Below are 18504 nucleotides of genomic sequence, written 5' to 3'. Positions count from 1 at the left end.
TCTCTCCATCTCTCCTGCTCATTGGCTTTTGTGAGTGACAGCACATGTGCTGGGGTACATGGGAGGCCCGCTTCTGAAATTCTAACCCTGCGACTGTGAGACATACTCCAGCTATAGACAGGGTGGAGCTGTGAGAGACAGATGCTGCAGGAAAGCAGGCCGAAAGAGAGAGACACGGACAGTGAGAGAGAGGAAGGACAGAGTGAAGGAAGCAGAGGGTCAGGGTTGGTTAGAGAGGGGAAACTTTGTCTTTTGTAGCTCGGTGAAGCTACGTTGAAGGTCTGCTGGAAGTGTGGCTCCTCAGATACTGAGCAGGTAGACATGATGGAGGGATGGATGTTGATGGTGATGGTGTGTCTCCTAGGTGCTCAGCTATGTCGGGTAAGAACAATCATCAATTTCAAACCTGGTGTTGTGTGCTGCTTGTGATAGAAGTGTAGTTACAATGTTGATCAGAAATTTGAGCATGGTGCCATTGTGTTGAGCAGCAGCAGCAGTTGTATTGTCTGAGTTTGCTTCCTCTCCCCCCCCCCCAACACTCTTCCCCCTCCCTTCATACTTTGACCTGTATTCACCCCTCCATCCATATACAGTTTGTGTTACCTGAGTGATGAATACACTCTCTCTCATCAACAAATGCATGTGCCATGGCTGTCCAATCAGAGCCAGTGTCTGATCCAAACACTCTGTCCGTTTTGGAAAAAGGATGATGAAGTGTTTGAAGATGGATGAAAGTACTCAGCTCTGCATGTCATTATAGTGGCTTCCTATGTCAGTGGATGCTATTATGAGTCATGGAATGGATAACAATGTAAATAGACTTATTACCAACACTAGCATGATCACCATCAGTCATTCCCTCTGTTTGGAGGGCTAATGCAGCACAGGTTGGGCTGATGACTGAGGTGAACTCTAATGATTCCTAAGGGACGTCTTGCCGTGCTTTGTTTTGTATTTCATTGTAAACGTTGCAGACACTCCACACAGCAGTGGAAATAAACATCCCAGATTGTAGATCTGCTATTTTTTTTACATGTGTATTCTTGATTTTGTGCTGACAATTCTTCTTACATGGTTCATGTTTTGGTATTCTGTAGATAAGTGATCAATGACTCACTCGCATGAAAAACCAATTTGTCACAGTAAAGTCTGACTTCCTTTAATTTATTTATTTATTTATTTTAACCTTTAAGATACATTAAGTAATGGCTTTGGACGTAAACGTGAATAAATGACGACACAAAAGGTTTATAAAACTTTATAAACCCTGACGCATGGTTTTAGGACGCTCAGTCTGACTCCTCATGTAAATGCTTGCAGGTAAATTGTCATACATACCAGAATAATAATAATAGTCAAACTATAAAATCAAACTTGTGCTGTTTACTGTGTTCAAGCTAATCCGTGTTTTAAAGCTACATCCCCAAACCATTACCTTTTCTCCTTAACATGTCTCCTTGTCCTTATTTGTAAAATATCTGATTTAACTGTTGTTGTCAAGTCCAAAATTAAGTCTTCAATGTGACAACAGGGATACATTATTTATTTGTTATTCTTCTTTACAGGTACACTTTTAAATACAACAAACAAGCCATTGTGTTCCTTGTTTCCTCCAACATTAGCTCAGTTGTTTGTGTGAGTTAGCCTTGACTTGTGAGAAAGTTGTCTTCATAATGATGAATCACATGTCGCTAAAACTGCATTGCAAGCACATTGCGGAACTGTGCATGTGTGACTGTTTAACATGTCTGAAGCCCTTCTGGTTGGGAAAATGTGCTTAAGTGACGTCTTAATTTAATGAGGAAATACTCATAATGAGCTATATAACATTATATTTGTAATGGAGAGAAACTGCAACACAATAAGACTATTTATCGACTATGGAAAAAAGGCTTTTAACTGCCAGATTACCCATATTTAAACATCGATAAATGACAATAAAATTAAATTTTTTGTTATTTCTCATAGTTTTATTAACAGTGTCAATTAATTAACTTATTGCAAACACAGGAACAAATGAAACCTATGCATCTTAAGAATTTTAAAGGATTTTTCATCCTGCAGCTGCCGATCCCCTCTGAAGGTCCTGTTCGTGTCACCTGATAGCTTTCAGTTGTGCTCTTTTAATTTCCCGTAAGCTGGTTTTTGAACTGGTTTAGTGGCCTGTAGGGAAAATGTTGTGAAGAGGCGTGGGCCACAGGCACAGCTGTTCCCAGATGCATATATACATGATGCCATTAGTCCAGCTCAGTAATCCCCCCGTCAGTGGACGGGGAAGGCGGTCTCCTCTGCACCATGAAATCAGGCACAAATCCAGAGTGTGTTGCAGTGGGCAGCTGGTGCTGAGTTCTCACTCATCGAAAATCATCGGTCAGAGGGTTTGGAGTGTGTATCACTGGGTCCTGCTGGGCGGGGATACCTGCGGGCTGGTTTTCATTGACTATAGGGTTTCAGCAGGGTGCAAAGGGGAAGAGACAACTTCCACATCATTAAAAACCCCACGGTGGGGCCAGTTTCCTCTCCTTTGTGCTTTCATGTTAGTTATGTGAAGATGGAGGAGGAAAAAAAACAGATGTTGACAGCTGCAGAGTTATACCACAAACAAGAAGCAATCAGCAACACAATACATTTCAGTTTTAGTATCGAATTGCTGGTGTTCTCCCCTTTTTATTCATAAATTTAGTTTTTCAATTAATTTATAGCATAGTCTGATCCATAATTTGTTTCATGAAAGGTGGTGAACATCCATGTTTACACCCTGTCATGGACACAAACAGTGTAGTTTAACCCAATAAGACAGCTCCCTTAGGAAATATGTCTACTTTTCTTCCAACTGTTGTAAAGCTGACTGATCAAATATGACAGCTGATCTGATGTTTGATTGGTGCCTGTGATATCATATTCTCTGCTCTATGGATGAATTTCACTTCACTATTTCAAAAATGTTATCCTGATGCTATGGAAATGATTATGTAAATTCTGTTCCCATCACTAAAGCCATTAGATCAGGGTCGCTTCAGCAGGTCTGAACTGTTAGGACAGCAAAAATAAAGAGGCCATATTAGGCAAGCTGTCACGTGTTATGATCAATATTTAAAGCTTAAGGTACCTGTGTCCAACTGAAGGCCCAGAGGACAAATCTGGCCCTTTAGAACATCCTAGTAGAACGTAAAAATGACAAAGAGCATGAATTGTAAATGACCATTTTTAATTCAGTTGTAGATATCTTAGTTCCTCCAACTCCACAATATTTGCAAGGCTCACAGTTTTCTGATGCGTACAATGATTTTGTCAATTTTTCCAAAATCCTGCAATCTTCCGCAAATAAAATAAAAATTACAAAATACAATACATTTAAGTGAAGATCTTGTGGGGACTGATATCTTTCCCTCACCCAGTTTATTGCTTGAATATTTTTGGTGCCTTACATTCTTTACATGTCGTTTATACGTAGAAGTGCAAACTAGAACTCATTAATGTAGAAATTACGCATTATTCCACCATTAATCTCTGCCCCACTTAAAATCAAACTAGATTGTATTTGGCACCTGAACCAAAATTAGTTTGACACACCTGGTTTAAGGTAATCACTTTGGGGGAAAATCATTATTTTTACCTGTGCTATAATAGATCCAGCCATCTTAAGTTGAATTCCTGCAAATCAGGCTCAAGATCTGACTCTTACATGCTTTGTATGATTCCAGTTAGCCAAACCTACAATGTTTATTTAAAAATTTTAACTTAAAAATGTAAGATAAACTGTAAAAGTCTTGTAATTAATATAAAATGTGTTTAATGTGTTATAAATGAACAAATATGCTTATTTGGAAAAGAATTGAAGTACTTTATTGTATGAATTTAAAGCCTTTGAGACATCCTACGCATTTGATACAGCTGTGCATCATGTCCAGTTGTTTTATTGGTGCATTGGTTCCTATATGTAGTACAATTTTATTTATATTATTATTTATAGTTCTCCAACACACCAATAATCATCATGGTCCATGGATGTTTAATTATGTTTTCTACTTCTTCCATGTTTTTCTTCAAGTCAAGTCCTACTTAAAGTGAAATGTTTTAACCTTGCTGGGGCTCGGACATCTGCTCAAACCAAAAATAGAAGTCTCTGTTCATGCCAGGCAGTCATGACTGAGCAAAGAGAATGAATGGGACCAGTGGCTGGCTGAGCGTTTGCTTCCTGAGGACCAGTAACAGAAGTGGCCAAGGCGACACATGTGCGACCCTTTTGCTCAGACCAGAGGGACTCTTTGGCATGTTGTAGGCATGTTATGTCTTGGCTGTGCCGTCTTCTCTTGAGTTATTTGAGCGGCTGGTCGTTCCTCCCATATAGTGGAGAGGACACACGTGGCCTATTATGGGTTTTGTATAGAGGAGCCACAGTGGGGGAGAATCTTTGTTGGATGGAAAACGTTTTATACTGTCAAAGCCAGAGAACGCTGCTGAATTTAGTTTCTCCATTTAAAAAAAAAAAAACATCTGAGGTTTAATTTACAGCCAGGCTGCATAATATATCGATAACAAGTCTTGAAAGTATTTCCAAGATGTGTCACTCAGTGAGTTTGAAAGTGGACGTCTCAAATGGTTTTATGATCAAATACATGAGAGTTAATGCGTCACTGGCAACGCTAGGAAAGTGGCTTTATAGCTATCACATGTTACATGTAAAAACGTGTGTTTTTCCCAGTCCTGTCATTTATATGATGGAGTTTAGCTGATGTTAGAGCCCCGCATATTTCTTCTCTGACAAGTCTCTATTTTGTTTAATGGGGCTTTGTTAAAAAGAAATATACTGCTGTACTCACAGCATGCTATATTTTGGATGAGATCGCCTTATTCGTTGGGATATTTCTGTTTTTTTGGATGTAACTTTTTATGTGTCTGGCCTAAGTATTTAGTTTCAGTCCTCCAGCATTGTAAGGTCCTCTAAGCTAACTTCTTGTAAACGTTCTAGCGGTGAAAGCATCTTTTCGACAAAAGAAGCTGGCCAGACTTTTGCGAGGGTTTGGAGGTGAAAGGCCAAGTTGTAAAAGGATCCGGAAAAAGCCTCTGAAACGGTTCATATGCGTTTGGTGTCGTCGTTTAGCCTGTCAGAGAAGGTACTCACCGCTCTAATTGGTAACGTGAGACTTTGGTGTGACTGCATCGCGGTCTGCTAAATGCATTATTACAACGCAGATACTCTGTGTGGGAGCTGTCCAAGAAAACCTCCTTGATCTGGAGTTATATTCAAGGTGTGTGTGAATAGGAAGTGTGCACAACATCAAAATTTGTATTTTCTACATTATGTGGTGACAGACAGTCCCTTAATGTTTGTACCCTGGAAAAAAAAAATCAAGAAACAGTTACTCTAAATTTAACACCTACACACAGCGTTAAGTGTTTTAGAATGTTATGAATAATGTCCAAATTCTTTTTATTTTATCTAGAATACATGTCTTAAGAGAAAGCTTGGGTCATCTTATTTCTGAGGTTTGATCCAATGGGTTGTGTCCCTCTTGCCTCACAAACAGAAACCTCTACTGCTTCAAGAGAAGCCTTTTTATAGGAAGAAATCTCCAGCGGAACCACGTTCAGAGGCGGCAGCCATCTGGATGGGGTTAGTGCACAGAAGGGCAAACAGAATAGGATAGACCATGAACCAATGATCAGTCCATTCGAGTGTTCCAGACTAGTTGAGCCGCGAGCCATTGATCAGGAACCACCAGCTCCAGCATCAAGACACCTGAAACAGAAAAGAGAGCCCTCGGAGGGCGAGGAGAAGGCACAGACTGCAGCAAAACATGAAACACTATGATACACTCGTTCCTAGTGGTTAGGTTAATATTAAACATCTTGCGGCATCCTCCGTGCTCTGAAATGCTACCACTACAAATGAGGTTTCGTCCTGTACTGGTCTCATGTATTGATATATGGGGTGGACATCAGTGTAAATGGTGTGAAGCAGTGTAAGCAGTATGATGGGTTATGCAACGACGGACAGAAGTGGGGGGTTGTCTACAACACCGGCACAACTGTGTCTGACTGGACATAATCCCATTGCAGCCCATTAGATCTATGTGTAGATGGTAGCTCGTGTTTGAATATAATGTTGGTGTTCTACTATATAATCTTAGTTTTTAGTTCCTATTTTTAGGTTTAGGGCTTTGTTTTTAGTGGTTAGGTTAACACTATTATACGGTATACGCTTTGGCAAATATGTAGGTTTTGAGTTTACTTTTAAAGGTGGAGAGAGTAGCAGCTTCCCGTACTGAGACTGGAAGCTGATTCCAAAGGCGAGGAGCCTGGTAGTTCAACACTCTGCTTCCTGTTCTACTTCTAGACACTTTAGGACCTTCTAGAATACCAGAAGACTGAGAGCGGAGTGATCTGCCTGGACGATAGGGCACTAACAGATTTGAAACTCTAACATCAAGCATTAGTTTCTACACTACAAAAAGGAGAAAATTGGACTTGGGTGAAAAAATAAGGTGATTATTTTTAGTGACTTTAATTTATGAACTGTTATTCACATTCGACTCTAATTCCCCAAAACATATTGTCTGCTCGCTAATAACCTGAAAGCACGCCTTCAAATGTTTGCTATTTAGATGAACTTTTAAAAGCTTTGATATAATGTAGCAGTCCTAATTCTAGAAACAAACAAGGGCGACGGGTGACATGCTCCACTGAGTGTAAACATCACGAAAGAGCGTGTGGATGACGAAGGCATCATAAAGTTGTAGAGGTTGGAAATATCAAGTAGGCTAAGATTAGTCTGCCCTCTGACTGGGTCTGCAGATGCCAGCAATGGCTACCATTCCTCCATTTACTGTACAACAGCATGCCTCAGAATCAGTGCCTTAGATCATCTGCACCAAAGACAGAGCACGGATCAAATACCAGCCACAAAAACTCACATACATTATTCATTGTTTTATGTACAAGTCAAAACTTTAAAAACAAAGCCAATATAAATTAAACCGTAATCTGGAGGTTTGAGAAAATACTTCTGGTTAAATTGCGCTTCCTTTCCAGACACTGACGTGAGAAATAATGTGTTGGCTCCGATGTAATCCCAGAGAATAGCAGGAAGCAACTCACGGAAATGTGTCTATAAGCTTATGCGTGGGTGGGTATTTTTTTTTTTTTTTTTTTTTGGGGTGTGTGTGTGTGTGTGTGTGTGCGTCGGAGGAATTCCCACCACAGAGCAGATCTGTTTGGTGACCCCCTAAATCCCAGTCAGGTGCAGACCTAAACTCTCTGCTCAATGCAACTTGAATTGAATTGAACCACAACACATGTAGTTTCACTGTAGAGCTAAGCATACATTTTGGGTTGTAAACAAAAAATGAGGTCTCAAATGAGCTCAAACATGATCAAAAACAAATTCTAGAAAGAAAAAAAAAATGTCTTTGGGGTCACCAGAATATCTTGATATCAAAATGAGGTCATGATAAAAAAAAATTAAAAAAATGTATGTTATCACTCTCATTCCATCATTACGCTTTATAGTTGTCTTTAAATAGTTTTCTAAGCAAAGTGTTGTAGTTGGACAAAGAAGGTACGTGGGTTCAGAAATAAGAGAGGGGGTACTTGAGCCAAAAAAAGTTTAAAAAAAACACTGCTGTATGGTATTTTATATCTAACCATGTATAAAAGGAAAAGCACAGAGCCAACAGAACCCTATGAAGAAGTAGAGGGATTGCCAGTGACATGAATAAAGTGGAGTCTGTTTGATAAATAAAAGGGGAATTTGTGAATGTGGGTGGGAAAGCTTAGGGTCTGATTCCATAGTCGACAGCTGTGAGTGTCTGTTTGTCTCCAGCAATGTGGGTGAGTCAGTGTGAGCGGGGGGCTGCCAGTATGTGAGTGAATGCAACACGCAGATTGTTTGCTTCGGTTTGTCCTCGGATGTATTTGCACGCAGATCAAAGGCGTCTGACAAAGACATGCATGAGTGAGTGAAACCTGAAGCTGTGGCCCTGCTTCCCTTTATGACCTCCATAATCCAGTGGACTCCACAAACACAAGTATAGAAACCGCCATTACTCAAGGCCACGGGGAGTACGTTAGTGCTGACGTGCTTTTACACAGCTGCAATTCTGCGTAATGATATGAAACATGTCTCACTTGAAGAGGATGCAGCACAAATGATCTCACACCACTGCTGTAGATTATCACTCCTGTCAATAGGTGTGGATGTATAGGTGAATGTAACAGCTTTGTTATTGTAAAGTCTATACTGCACCTCTTTTCTGTAGGTGTTGAGTTTAGCAGAAACTCAACCAAGTGCTGAAGAAGAGCTACTTCACCCTCTGGCCTTGAACCCATGGAAAAACCACGGAAGAGTGAAAAGAGACTGGATCATCCCCCCAATCAGGGTGTCAGAGAACAGCAAGCAGGTGCCTGAAGATCTTGTCCAGGTAAAATGACAACTTAGAGCGTAATTTAAAAGTCTCAAGTAGACACATGCGCAGTCCTACTTCAATAGCTTACGTAGAGTGTAAAGCATTGCATTGTACTGTTACTTTATAAGATTGCATTGGATAGCAAAATATAATGTAGTATAGTGTGGTATAATACAACACAACACGTTAAAACATAGAGTTTTGATTTACCCGGGGTTATGAACAAAACATTACATTTATTTATTTATTTTTTTCAATAGAAATAATAATAACTATAAGGCTGGAGACATTAAAGGCAAAAAAAAGTATGCTAAATGTCTTAAAGCAGTATGTACATTTAATTTCTTTCTTTTTTTTAATTCAACTAGTGCAGTGCCCGTAGGAAGCATGTATTACTATACAACATTGGAACATTGGTCCTATCTCCACAGTGATGATGTCATCCCTATGTTCCAATGTTCTAATATTCTAATTGATGACATCATCACTGTAGAGCTAGGACTGATGACATCATCGCTGAGTCCTGACTCAGGAGGTGGGGGCGGGGCGTCCAAACAAATCCGACGTTGCACACCCTTGAACCAGGCAGCGGCCATGTTGAAACTCTCAGGTCAATCTGATCCTGATCAGCAGAGATATTTAAGGAACACACACACAGACAGATGTTCCTTGCTTTTTTAGAGATATTGAATGTCTAAAATTTTACAAAACAAAAAGCTGTTTCAACAGATCATGTCCATCAAATGTAGGTGTGCATTCAATTAATGATGATAATATTCAGTAAGTCATTCTTTTTTTAATTTCAAATCCATTTTGTGTGTACGGTGCGCTGTGCCGTGTAAAAATTATAAGTAAATAAAAACAGTGTGTGAAGGTCACTGAATCACAAAGCTGTACATATGTTGGCCTACTTTTATAGTGATGTACGTGTATAGGAGCCATGTTTTACAGGAAGTGAATACAACATGCAGGAAATATAGTCTTCTGGCTATTATTAGTCTAAAATCTCAAAGGTCTCCTTTAGTTCTGGTCCCAGCGTCTGCAACTGTCATCAGACTCACATCTGGTGTTATTACACAAGCTTTACATTTTCCTCACTCAATGTTCACATGAGGTTTTGATCACTAACTTTACCTAATCTCTCCTTTGCAGATCAAATCGGACAAAATCTTTACAGGTGAAGTGATCTATAAGTTGGAGGGACCAGGTGTGGACCAGGAGCCCAAGAATCTGTTTGAGATTGATGATAAAACGGGGGTCATCAGGAGCAAGCGGCCACTAGACAGAGAGAAATACAACAGCTTCACGGTGAGACGCAAACAAGGAAAACATTTTTCACTTAAAAATGACGTTCAATGCACAAACTACAGGTACTTAGGGCCGGGGGTGTTCTCTCTGAGGAGCTGCACACACATGTTTTAAAGCACTGGGGTCACGATTTTTCTCCTAAATCATACATCACTGTCTAAGAGCATGGGGCAAACAGCCAAAGGTCAGTCTTTCATGAGCATCTTGGGAGAAACTTCTGAATATTTCAAGAACAGATGATTCGTGACGTAATCCACGATATTGAAAGCAAACATCCCGTGTGTTTGGTTAAAGTGTGGGATCAACTCTTTGACAGAAAGTTGTATATTTTTGGCAATCACGATGAGCCAAAAACATAATCATTGCATTGTGGTCTGAAATGACTTTGCCAGTGTTTGTGTTTTTGATTGCAGCTCAAAGCCTTTGCGTTGTCCCCCAGTGGAGAAAGGCTGGAAAATCCTACAACTATAGAGATAATGGTGCTGGATCAGAATGACAACAGACCTGCCTTCACTCAGAGACAGTTTGTCGGCACTGTTGCTGAGTTCTCAATCCCAGGTAATTACAGCTGTGCACCACAAAAAAAAAAAAAAATTGTAATACATTGATAAGTTTGAGAAGAAGTTGCAAACTGTAAAAACCTCAGTGGAGGCTTCGCCACATGTCCTGAAAATGCTCTGAAACTCAGTCGTTCTCAGATTGTATGTTATTTGTAGCACAATATAAGAAAAAAAAATATGCACACACTGCACCTTAATCTCATTTTAGTTTTTAGTTTTAGTATTTATAATAATTTGGTTTCAGTCTCAGGATTTCACTTTAAGTGCTGTTTTACATGCACTGTATACTATTGAATTATCTACCTTTTTAACTATAAAGGTGTCTCAGGGACCTTTGTGTCAGTATGTGTGTGTATGTGTTTATGGGAGATGTGTATGTCCTGGAGAAACGTTCTCTCATATTGTCTGCACTATACTGTGTACTGTATGTTCAGCAAAATGACATTACAATTTGATTTGATATGATATGATAGTCAGAATTTTCACCTTTTTCAATAAACGCTACATTTTGGGGAAATGTTGAAGAACGGGAGATTTTTTTCACTCTTCAAAGTTTGAGAAACACTTTGTTGCACAAAGCATCTTTGTGTTTAAATATTTGATTCCATACATCTATACCTCAATGAGGTATTACAATCTTTTTTTTTCTTTTTCTATTTCTAAAAAAAACAACACATTTCTCATCACATTTGATCTTCCAGATTCGCTTCAGCGCTGACAAACCCCTACAGTGGAAAAATGGGGGTATAATTGATTAGGGATGGTTTTAAATAATGCAAGACAAAAAAGCTCTAGGACCAGAAGTGCTTTTCTTTGGGTTCACAGTTCAGTCTTGATATTATAGCTGCTGCGCAGCAAGGGTCAGGGCCAGGCAATTTAGGCTAGAATAGGCAATTCTGAGCAACAAGAAAAGTAGGAAGATGAAAAAACGTGTCATTATATGATTTTTACATCAGTTGAGGCTTGAACTCACAATTCTGGCCTAAGAAGCGATGTTCTATGTCACGGCTAATTAGCAACTGTAGCCATGGGGTCCGTTATAATTGTAATCACGTAATTGATCATTAATTACAGTTGTGGTATAATTATAACTGTAATTGTATTTGAAAAATATGCTGCTGTACTCGTAATTTAGTTGTGGTTGAGTTTATATAATTGAGTTAGTAATTGTAATAATTAATAATTGATTAAACATGAAACTGGGGGACCATGTTACAGCTCTATGGCTCACACATACGTCGTTAACATTTAATAAAATGTTTTATATCAAGTTTTCCCACTACATGTCACTTCTTTTGAGGATCATTGTATTATTTATATTTTTACCCTGATGAAGGCCCCTTGAACGAACGCTTGGAAATTAATTTTTTTACTTGCATTGATCTTGATCGAGTCTGCAGATTTTTTTCGCACAAATATAATTTAAGCTCTGGCACCTTGGCAGATTTGGTCATGAGTGCGATGATTCTACTTCTGATCATTTCTTATATATATATATATAGTGGTATAGTGACAGAAAAAAGGCTCAGACGCCGTCACCAAAAACAATAATTTCATGGATTAGGAAGCCTAACAAGGTAACCAAGAGATGAGAAACAAATATGACAGATAATATTGTTGATGGTGGATTTTACAGCTTATTAAAGACATGGTCAAAACTGATCTATGCTAACATATGAGAAAAATTCACTTTTATGGGGTAATTATTAAAGGCTCAGTAATTTTTTCACAAGTTTTAATTTAATTTATTGAATTTATTAACATCAAATGGTGTATAAATTTTTGGATGTGTGTGGGTATAGGAATATTTGATATGTACGTGATTGCACAAAATGTATTAAATGTCACATCCCTGAAAAAAAAATTTGAACTTTAGTAATTGAGAACGGAATTGTAATTTACTTTCAGGGGAAAATAATAATTGTAATTTTAATTATAATTGAAAAAAATGTTGGCCATTGTAATCATCATTTAGTCATAATTGAATGTGGATAATTGAGGATGTAATTGTAATTGAAAAATGTAATTGACCCAAACCTTGCTTGTAGCTTCACTAATCAACTAAGCCAGGGAGTGGTGAAAAAAAACCAAAAAAAAAAAAACTATGATCGACTAATTGTGACTTTATTATTAATGATAATGAAACAATTCTTAAATTTAAAAAAAATGATAATTTCATTTTTTAAGTGGTAATTAACATCAGATGATTCCTGTCAATTGAGACACTTTAATTACACTATGTATTGCTTTACTTTTCACAGGTACATCAGTGATGTCTGTATCAGCCACAGACGCAGACGACCCAAACACAGAAAACGCTGCCCTCAGCTACTTCATCCTTGGACAGGAGAGCATTCCTGCTAATGCTATTACCAAGACAATGTTTGGCATCAATAACCTCACAGGAGCCATCTACACCAGAGACGTGGGCCTGGACCGAGAGGTGAACTATAAAGATCATCATCACTGGAAATCATAGTGGGCTTTGGTTTAATGAGTGGAACTGATTTGTGTTGCAGGTGGTGCATGGTTTCAGATTAAAGCTGCAGGTTGCAGACATGGGAGGAATGGGATTAACAAGTGAGGGTGAAGCCATCATACATGTGTCTGATATCAATAACCACGCTCCACAGTTCAGTCCTGACAAGGTGAACGGCACATTCATGACCCAATGAATCGTTAGTGTGTCTTATGTTGATCCAGTTGTGTATGTGTGTTTAGTACAGGATGGCTGTCGTGGAGAACAGGAGGGAGAATGAAATCGGTCGAGTGAATGTGAGCGACAGAGACGATCCTGGAACAAGAAACTGGGGAGCTGAATACTCCATCACCAACAACCCTGAGGGACACTTTGCTATCTACACTGATTTTGCCACCAACCAAGGAGTGTTGGCTGTGGTCAAGGTACACAGAAGAGACTGCCAAAAGTATTGGGACAACCTTCCTAATGATTGAATCCAACACATTTAGTTGCCGTAGAATGGGATCAAACAAAGTGATTGGGCATTTTAAATCAGAGTATGCTGTGGAAAACTGTTTCTGTTTCTGAATCAAGCCAAAAATGTGTAATGGCAATTATCATCACACCTAGTTCCAGTGAGATTCATTTTGTCTTCTTTTTGAATAGTATGTTAAGTTGAGGTTTCATTTATTCAGACAACTACTTGTTTGAAGCTATACTATTCAAAAAGAAGACCAAATAAATCTTGCTGGAACTATTCCATATAAGTCAAGTGAAACTTCAAAGGCATTCAGTACAACTCCTCTGACAAAGACTGGCAGTTGACAGTTGAAACATGTCGGCAGATGAAAATTTCCCAAAAAACTTGGTCTGAATAAACAAAACCTCAACTTAACATACCACTGCACCTTTTTTAATTCTTGCTTCCAAAAGACAGAATGATTAAATTGGTTCTTCCAAGCCTTTAAAGTGTGAATGGTCATGGTATAATCATAACTGCCAATATCTGGCAAAGAGGTTATTTGACGCTTGGCAGAGCTTTGAGGACACAACAAAGGTCAAAAACCAAAATCTAAATTGATCAAAACATCGTAAATAAATGGAACTAGTGTCTAGTAACTAGTGTCAACTCTTGGCACAGGGGAAAGTGTAATACGAGCAACATATGAAAGCAATACATAACAAAACCAGAGGGTCAACATTGTATGAGGAGAGGGGATACTTTAAGTTTATCCACGCATGTGTTTGGTTGTTTCCAGGTTTACTTTCTTGCATAGGGTCTGATGGAAAGTTTAAAATGATGACCAACTGTGGATCAGTCTTTTCAAACACTGGATAAGAGTCAGAGGCCATTTAACTCACTCCTCTGTCATCTAGTGGTTTAGTTTGGAACTACAATATTCCACATTTGCTGATTCACTGCCACAAAATGGTGATGATTGTACAGATTGCACAACTAACAATAGGTCAACTTCAACATAGGTCTTGTAATAGGTCTTACCTATTTATCTGATCTACTTTATCTATTACTTATTCTAATTCATCCACATTTTGTGTTCTTTGTTGCAGCCTCTGGATTATGAAACTCAGAAGGAGCACACCTTGATTTTGACAGTAAAAAATCTCAGTCCATTGAGCAACAAGGCTCCTAATGTGCCTCTGAGCACGGCCACAGTCCTGATCTCTGTCGTCAACGAGAACGAAGCCCCACACTTCATAGATGACCCAATAAAGATTGTGGCTCTGGAGTCCGTTCTACCCGGAACTCTGCTTATAGGCAACATTGCTTTTGACCCTGATAACTCTGCTCTGAGGTATATTAACAGCTATGGGGTTTTCTCAGTTTATAAAATCACTGGTGCTGATGATAAATCCCATTTTTTGTGTGTGTGTGTGTGTGTGTGTGTGTGTGTGTGTGTGTGTGTGTGTGTGTGTGTGTGTGTGTGTGTGTGTGTGTGTGTGTGTGTGTGTGTGTGTGTGTGTGTGTGTGTGTGTGTGTGTGTGTGTGTGTGTGTGTGTGTGTGTGTGTGTGTGTGTGTGTGTGTGTGTGTGTGTGTGTGTGTAAAAGGTATGAGATCATCAGAGATCCTGAAAGGTGGCTGGACATCAACAGACAGACCGGAGACATTGTGGTGAAGAGAGCCTTAAACATGCGATCGCCACATGTTAGAAACAATATCTACAATGCAGCTGTCAAAGTTACAGGTATATATGAAAAAGGGATCAATATTTGAAGTTTGTGTATGAAATTAAATGTACAACTTGTGTCATAATAGCAGTGGTCAGATGAGTCATTTTTACAAAAATCTAAAGTTTTGGCCAAAAACATAGAAAAATATTTTGGTTTTGGTAGGAAATTTTTGAAACTGTAAAATAATTTCTAGATTGTTGATCATTAAGCAAACAAAAAAAATACAGTGCTACATTGGTTATTGTTTAGTTACAGATACCTGGGATTGAGTGTGTTGTGCTAATGCTTATGCACATGTGCACTTATTTTTATGACAAAATTTCATGTTTATCATAACGTGTTTGGTTTTCCAGCCCCTAATTTATATACCACGGATTCTATAGCAGTGAACTGCCAAACTGTATTTAGTTTTACATGATATAAATGATTGACAGGCTGCATGTGTTTCTTTTTATTTATATTATCAAACTAAGTAATCTATTCATTAATTATTTATATTGATATATCGTATCTTCATAGAATAGAATAGAAGAGGCAGGAAATTCACATATGCAGCAACAGAGTCTAATAGCAGATATTAAGAACACAAATAAATTCTAACAAAGAATAATTGTGCAAAATGGAGAACATATATAAAATAGAAAATGATTTCTCCATAGATTCTGAGGGGGTGTCGGTCACTGCCATAGTCGCCATCACCCTGAAGGAGACAAATGACTTCCCTCCTCTTCTCCTCCCTCTGAGCGGGTCTGTGTGCAGTAGTGGGAGTTCCAGGCATGGCCTGATCCTCACTGCCTTAGATGAAGACAACCACCCTCATGCAGAGCCCTTCGACTTTAAAATACCTACAGACCTGTCCATCAACTGGACTCTTATCCAAATCAATGGTGAGAAATGGAAGGAATAGAAGATGCTTTGTTACTTTTTTTTGAAAATGAAAACATCCTCATTGTGGTGTTGATTCTTTTCTGTTGCAGGTACTCATGTTATGCTGCAGCCTCTTGTTGAGCTGGATGTTGGAGATTATGCCGTCACCGTGCTGGTGACAGACTCTGGGAGTCCAGCTTTGAGTTCTTACGCTCAGGTCAATGTCACAGTGTGTGTCTGTGATTCCTTTGGCGACTGTAACTCCAAGGCAGGGGTTGTGTTAAAGTCCAGCGTGGGAATCAGCTTCATCGCTCTCATCATCATTATGACCTGCGTCGCATTCCTACTCTGTAAGCAGCATCTGTCTCAGAATACACTTCATTACAGGTTTTGTATGTGGTCTTTGTTTCAATAAACAAAGCTGTAGCACAGATTTGATGATTTAGGAAAAATGTAAAACAAATAAAAAAAAATAAATACACTGTAAATAGAGTAGAGCAGCACAGTGGGGTGTAGCACTTCTGCCTCACAACAACAAGAGTGGCAATGAAAATAATTCTAACAACTTGTTGCTGATGAGGATAAAGACTAATACATGGACACTTGCAGTTCTTCTTCTCCTGGCTGTGGCCATGACCGCGTGTGGGCGACGACACCACATCAAGAAAGACACAGGTTTGCTTGTCGGGGAGTCAGAGGATGACATTCGTGACAATGTCTTCAACTACGATGAGCAGGGAGGTGGCGAGGAGGATGAGGTGAGGGTCACAAAACATTTGGGGAATGTTTTTGAAGAACAAGTAACTCAAAATCTGGGTTGGGCGTCGTTTGAATTTAAACAAATTCAGTTCCGATTCCTATTGACTCCCAATTCCGAGACTTTTAAGGGGCAGGGTCCAAAAAGTTGACATGTTTTAAATGAACTAGCTAACCAGACGTCTTTCTAGATTAAATAGTCTGAACCTCTCCATGAATTTTAATCCCATGAAATGGATTGTTTTCATCTAGTATATAAATATCAAATCTATGAACTTGAATTTAAATAATTTGCATTTTCTTTTCACAAGAGCTTCATTTTTGAAAACCTCATGAAAAAACATTTCCATATTCTGAGTGTCTGATGCTGCAGGTGCTTAAACATGTTACGGTGCTCCCACTGATGTACTAACCTGGCGCACTATATCAAACATACAATCAGGAACAACTTGTACAACCCATAGTCCAGATATTATCTATTAAACTATTTCAGGCTCAGCAATAAGCAGTTTCACAAGTGTTTATAGTTCATGACAGAGTGCTGCAGCCTCTATTCATTACTATGACATGATTGAAGCTTGGTTTTCTAAAATAATAATATATATATTACTTTATTATTCAATGAATTAAACAGAAGTTATTGTACTGTACACATAACTGAGATTAGTTACGAGGATGACACCACAAATGAGCTCTGTGTGGTTGCCATCAGTTTTAGTTTTGTTCCATCTGATGTAAGTTATGCATAATAAACCACATGCTTCTGTCTCCTTGCAGAATGCCTTCAGCATCGACCTGTTGTGGAATCCCCATGACACACCGTCCTACCCGGGAACCTTACCCCTAGGGTCTGGCTTCCCACGGAGCAAGCAGCCTCTCAGGAAAGATGCACCGCACAACCTGCCCTCTCCAACCTATCCACGGAGGCCTCCTGCAGACCCCACTGACATAGAGGACTACATCAATGATGTAAGAGGCTCCCATTGTACCTCTATCATACAAACAAAGCACTGAAACCAAGACACTAATGGCAAAAATGTAGTATTAAAGGTTAAAGAATTATATAGAAGAAAACACAAAAAAACATGTATCAGGTGTAAAGATCCAAAGGCTCTACTGCTTTTATTACACTTTATATGAGATGACCAATAAATGATTTTAATGTTTGTTCCCTCAGGGCCTGGAGGCGGCAGATAATGATCCCAACGTGCCTCCATATGACACAGCGTTGATCTACGACTTTGAAGGTGACGGCTCCGTTGCAGGCAGCCTCAGCTCCATCGCCACAGGAAGCTCAGATGGAGATCAGGACTACGACTACCTCAACGACTGGGGGCCGCGCTTTCAGAAACTAGCCAACATGTACGACCCACGTTAAGGTGCATAGCAGCCCAAATGGAAAGGACACAGATGAGACTGATTGTTTTATCCCCTGCACAACCTTTGAAGAGATTTAAGGCCATTACAAGTTTCAACTGCAGGAAAATCATGTAAACCAAAGGGCCTTGTACCAACAATGAAGAGCATTTGGATTTACTAGACTAAATGGTTCGTTACATTTAATGGTTGGGTTAGGAGGAAGTAGTTGAAGAAGGCGGTTTGTGTCTTGACGTGTTCAGCCTGCAGGAGAAAGAACGGTGCATGCTACAAGGCAATGTGTGTTGACGTGTGGGTTCACATCTGAAATCACTTATCCTCAGATTTGGATCATTCAGTAATGATGCTCACAGAAAGCCTGAGTTGTGGGAAAAAATTATTTCAATGCATTTGTTTTTATATATATATATGTTTTTTTTTAATTATTATTATGGATTTGTTTTGATGTATTTTTATTACGGTCATAAATCCTCCATTCCAGCATTTGGTAACCTCTGTGGAAACAAACTGGAGGTCAATTCTCTTTTAAATACATTTACATTTTATCCCTTTCTGCCGAATAAAATATTTTGCAAA

General features: G+C 39.0%; 1 protein-coding gene across 1 annotated transcript; it reads left to right on the top strand.

The window, feature by feature from the left end:
• Nucleotides 1–170: 170 nt before the first annotated feature.
• Nucleotides 171–18063, top strand: cdh15 (cadherin 15, type 1, M-cadherin (myotubule)). Its single transcript, XM_028439494.1, has 14 exons — nt 171–381; nt 8262–8423; nt 9561–9716; nt 10130–10274; nt 12538–12719; nt 12796–12924; nt 12998–13180; nt 14307–14551; nt 14806–14942; nt 15588–15815; nt 15906–16145; nt 16405–16553; nt 17329–17520; nt 17729–18063. Exons 1-14 carry the CDS (start codon nt 322–324, stop codon nt 17927–17929), a joined length of 2409 nt encoding a protein of 802 aa, XP_028295295.1. The 5' UTR covers nt 171–321; the 3' UTR covers nt 17930–18063.
• Nucleotides 18064–18504: the final 441 nt, after the last annotated feature.

Source organism: Gouania willdenowi, chromosome 3 (assembly GCF_900634775.1).
Source record: "Gouania willdenowi chromosome 3, fGouWil2.1, whole genome shotgun sequence".
NCBI lineage: Eukaryota > Metazoa > Chordata > Actinopteri > Blenniiformes > Gobiesocidae > Gouania > Gouania willdenowi.
The sequence above is the reverse complement of the archived record's forward strand: the minus strand, read 5'-3'. Positions and strand labels throughout refer to the sequence as shown.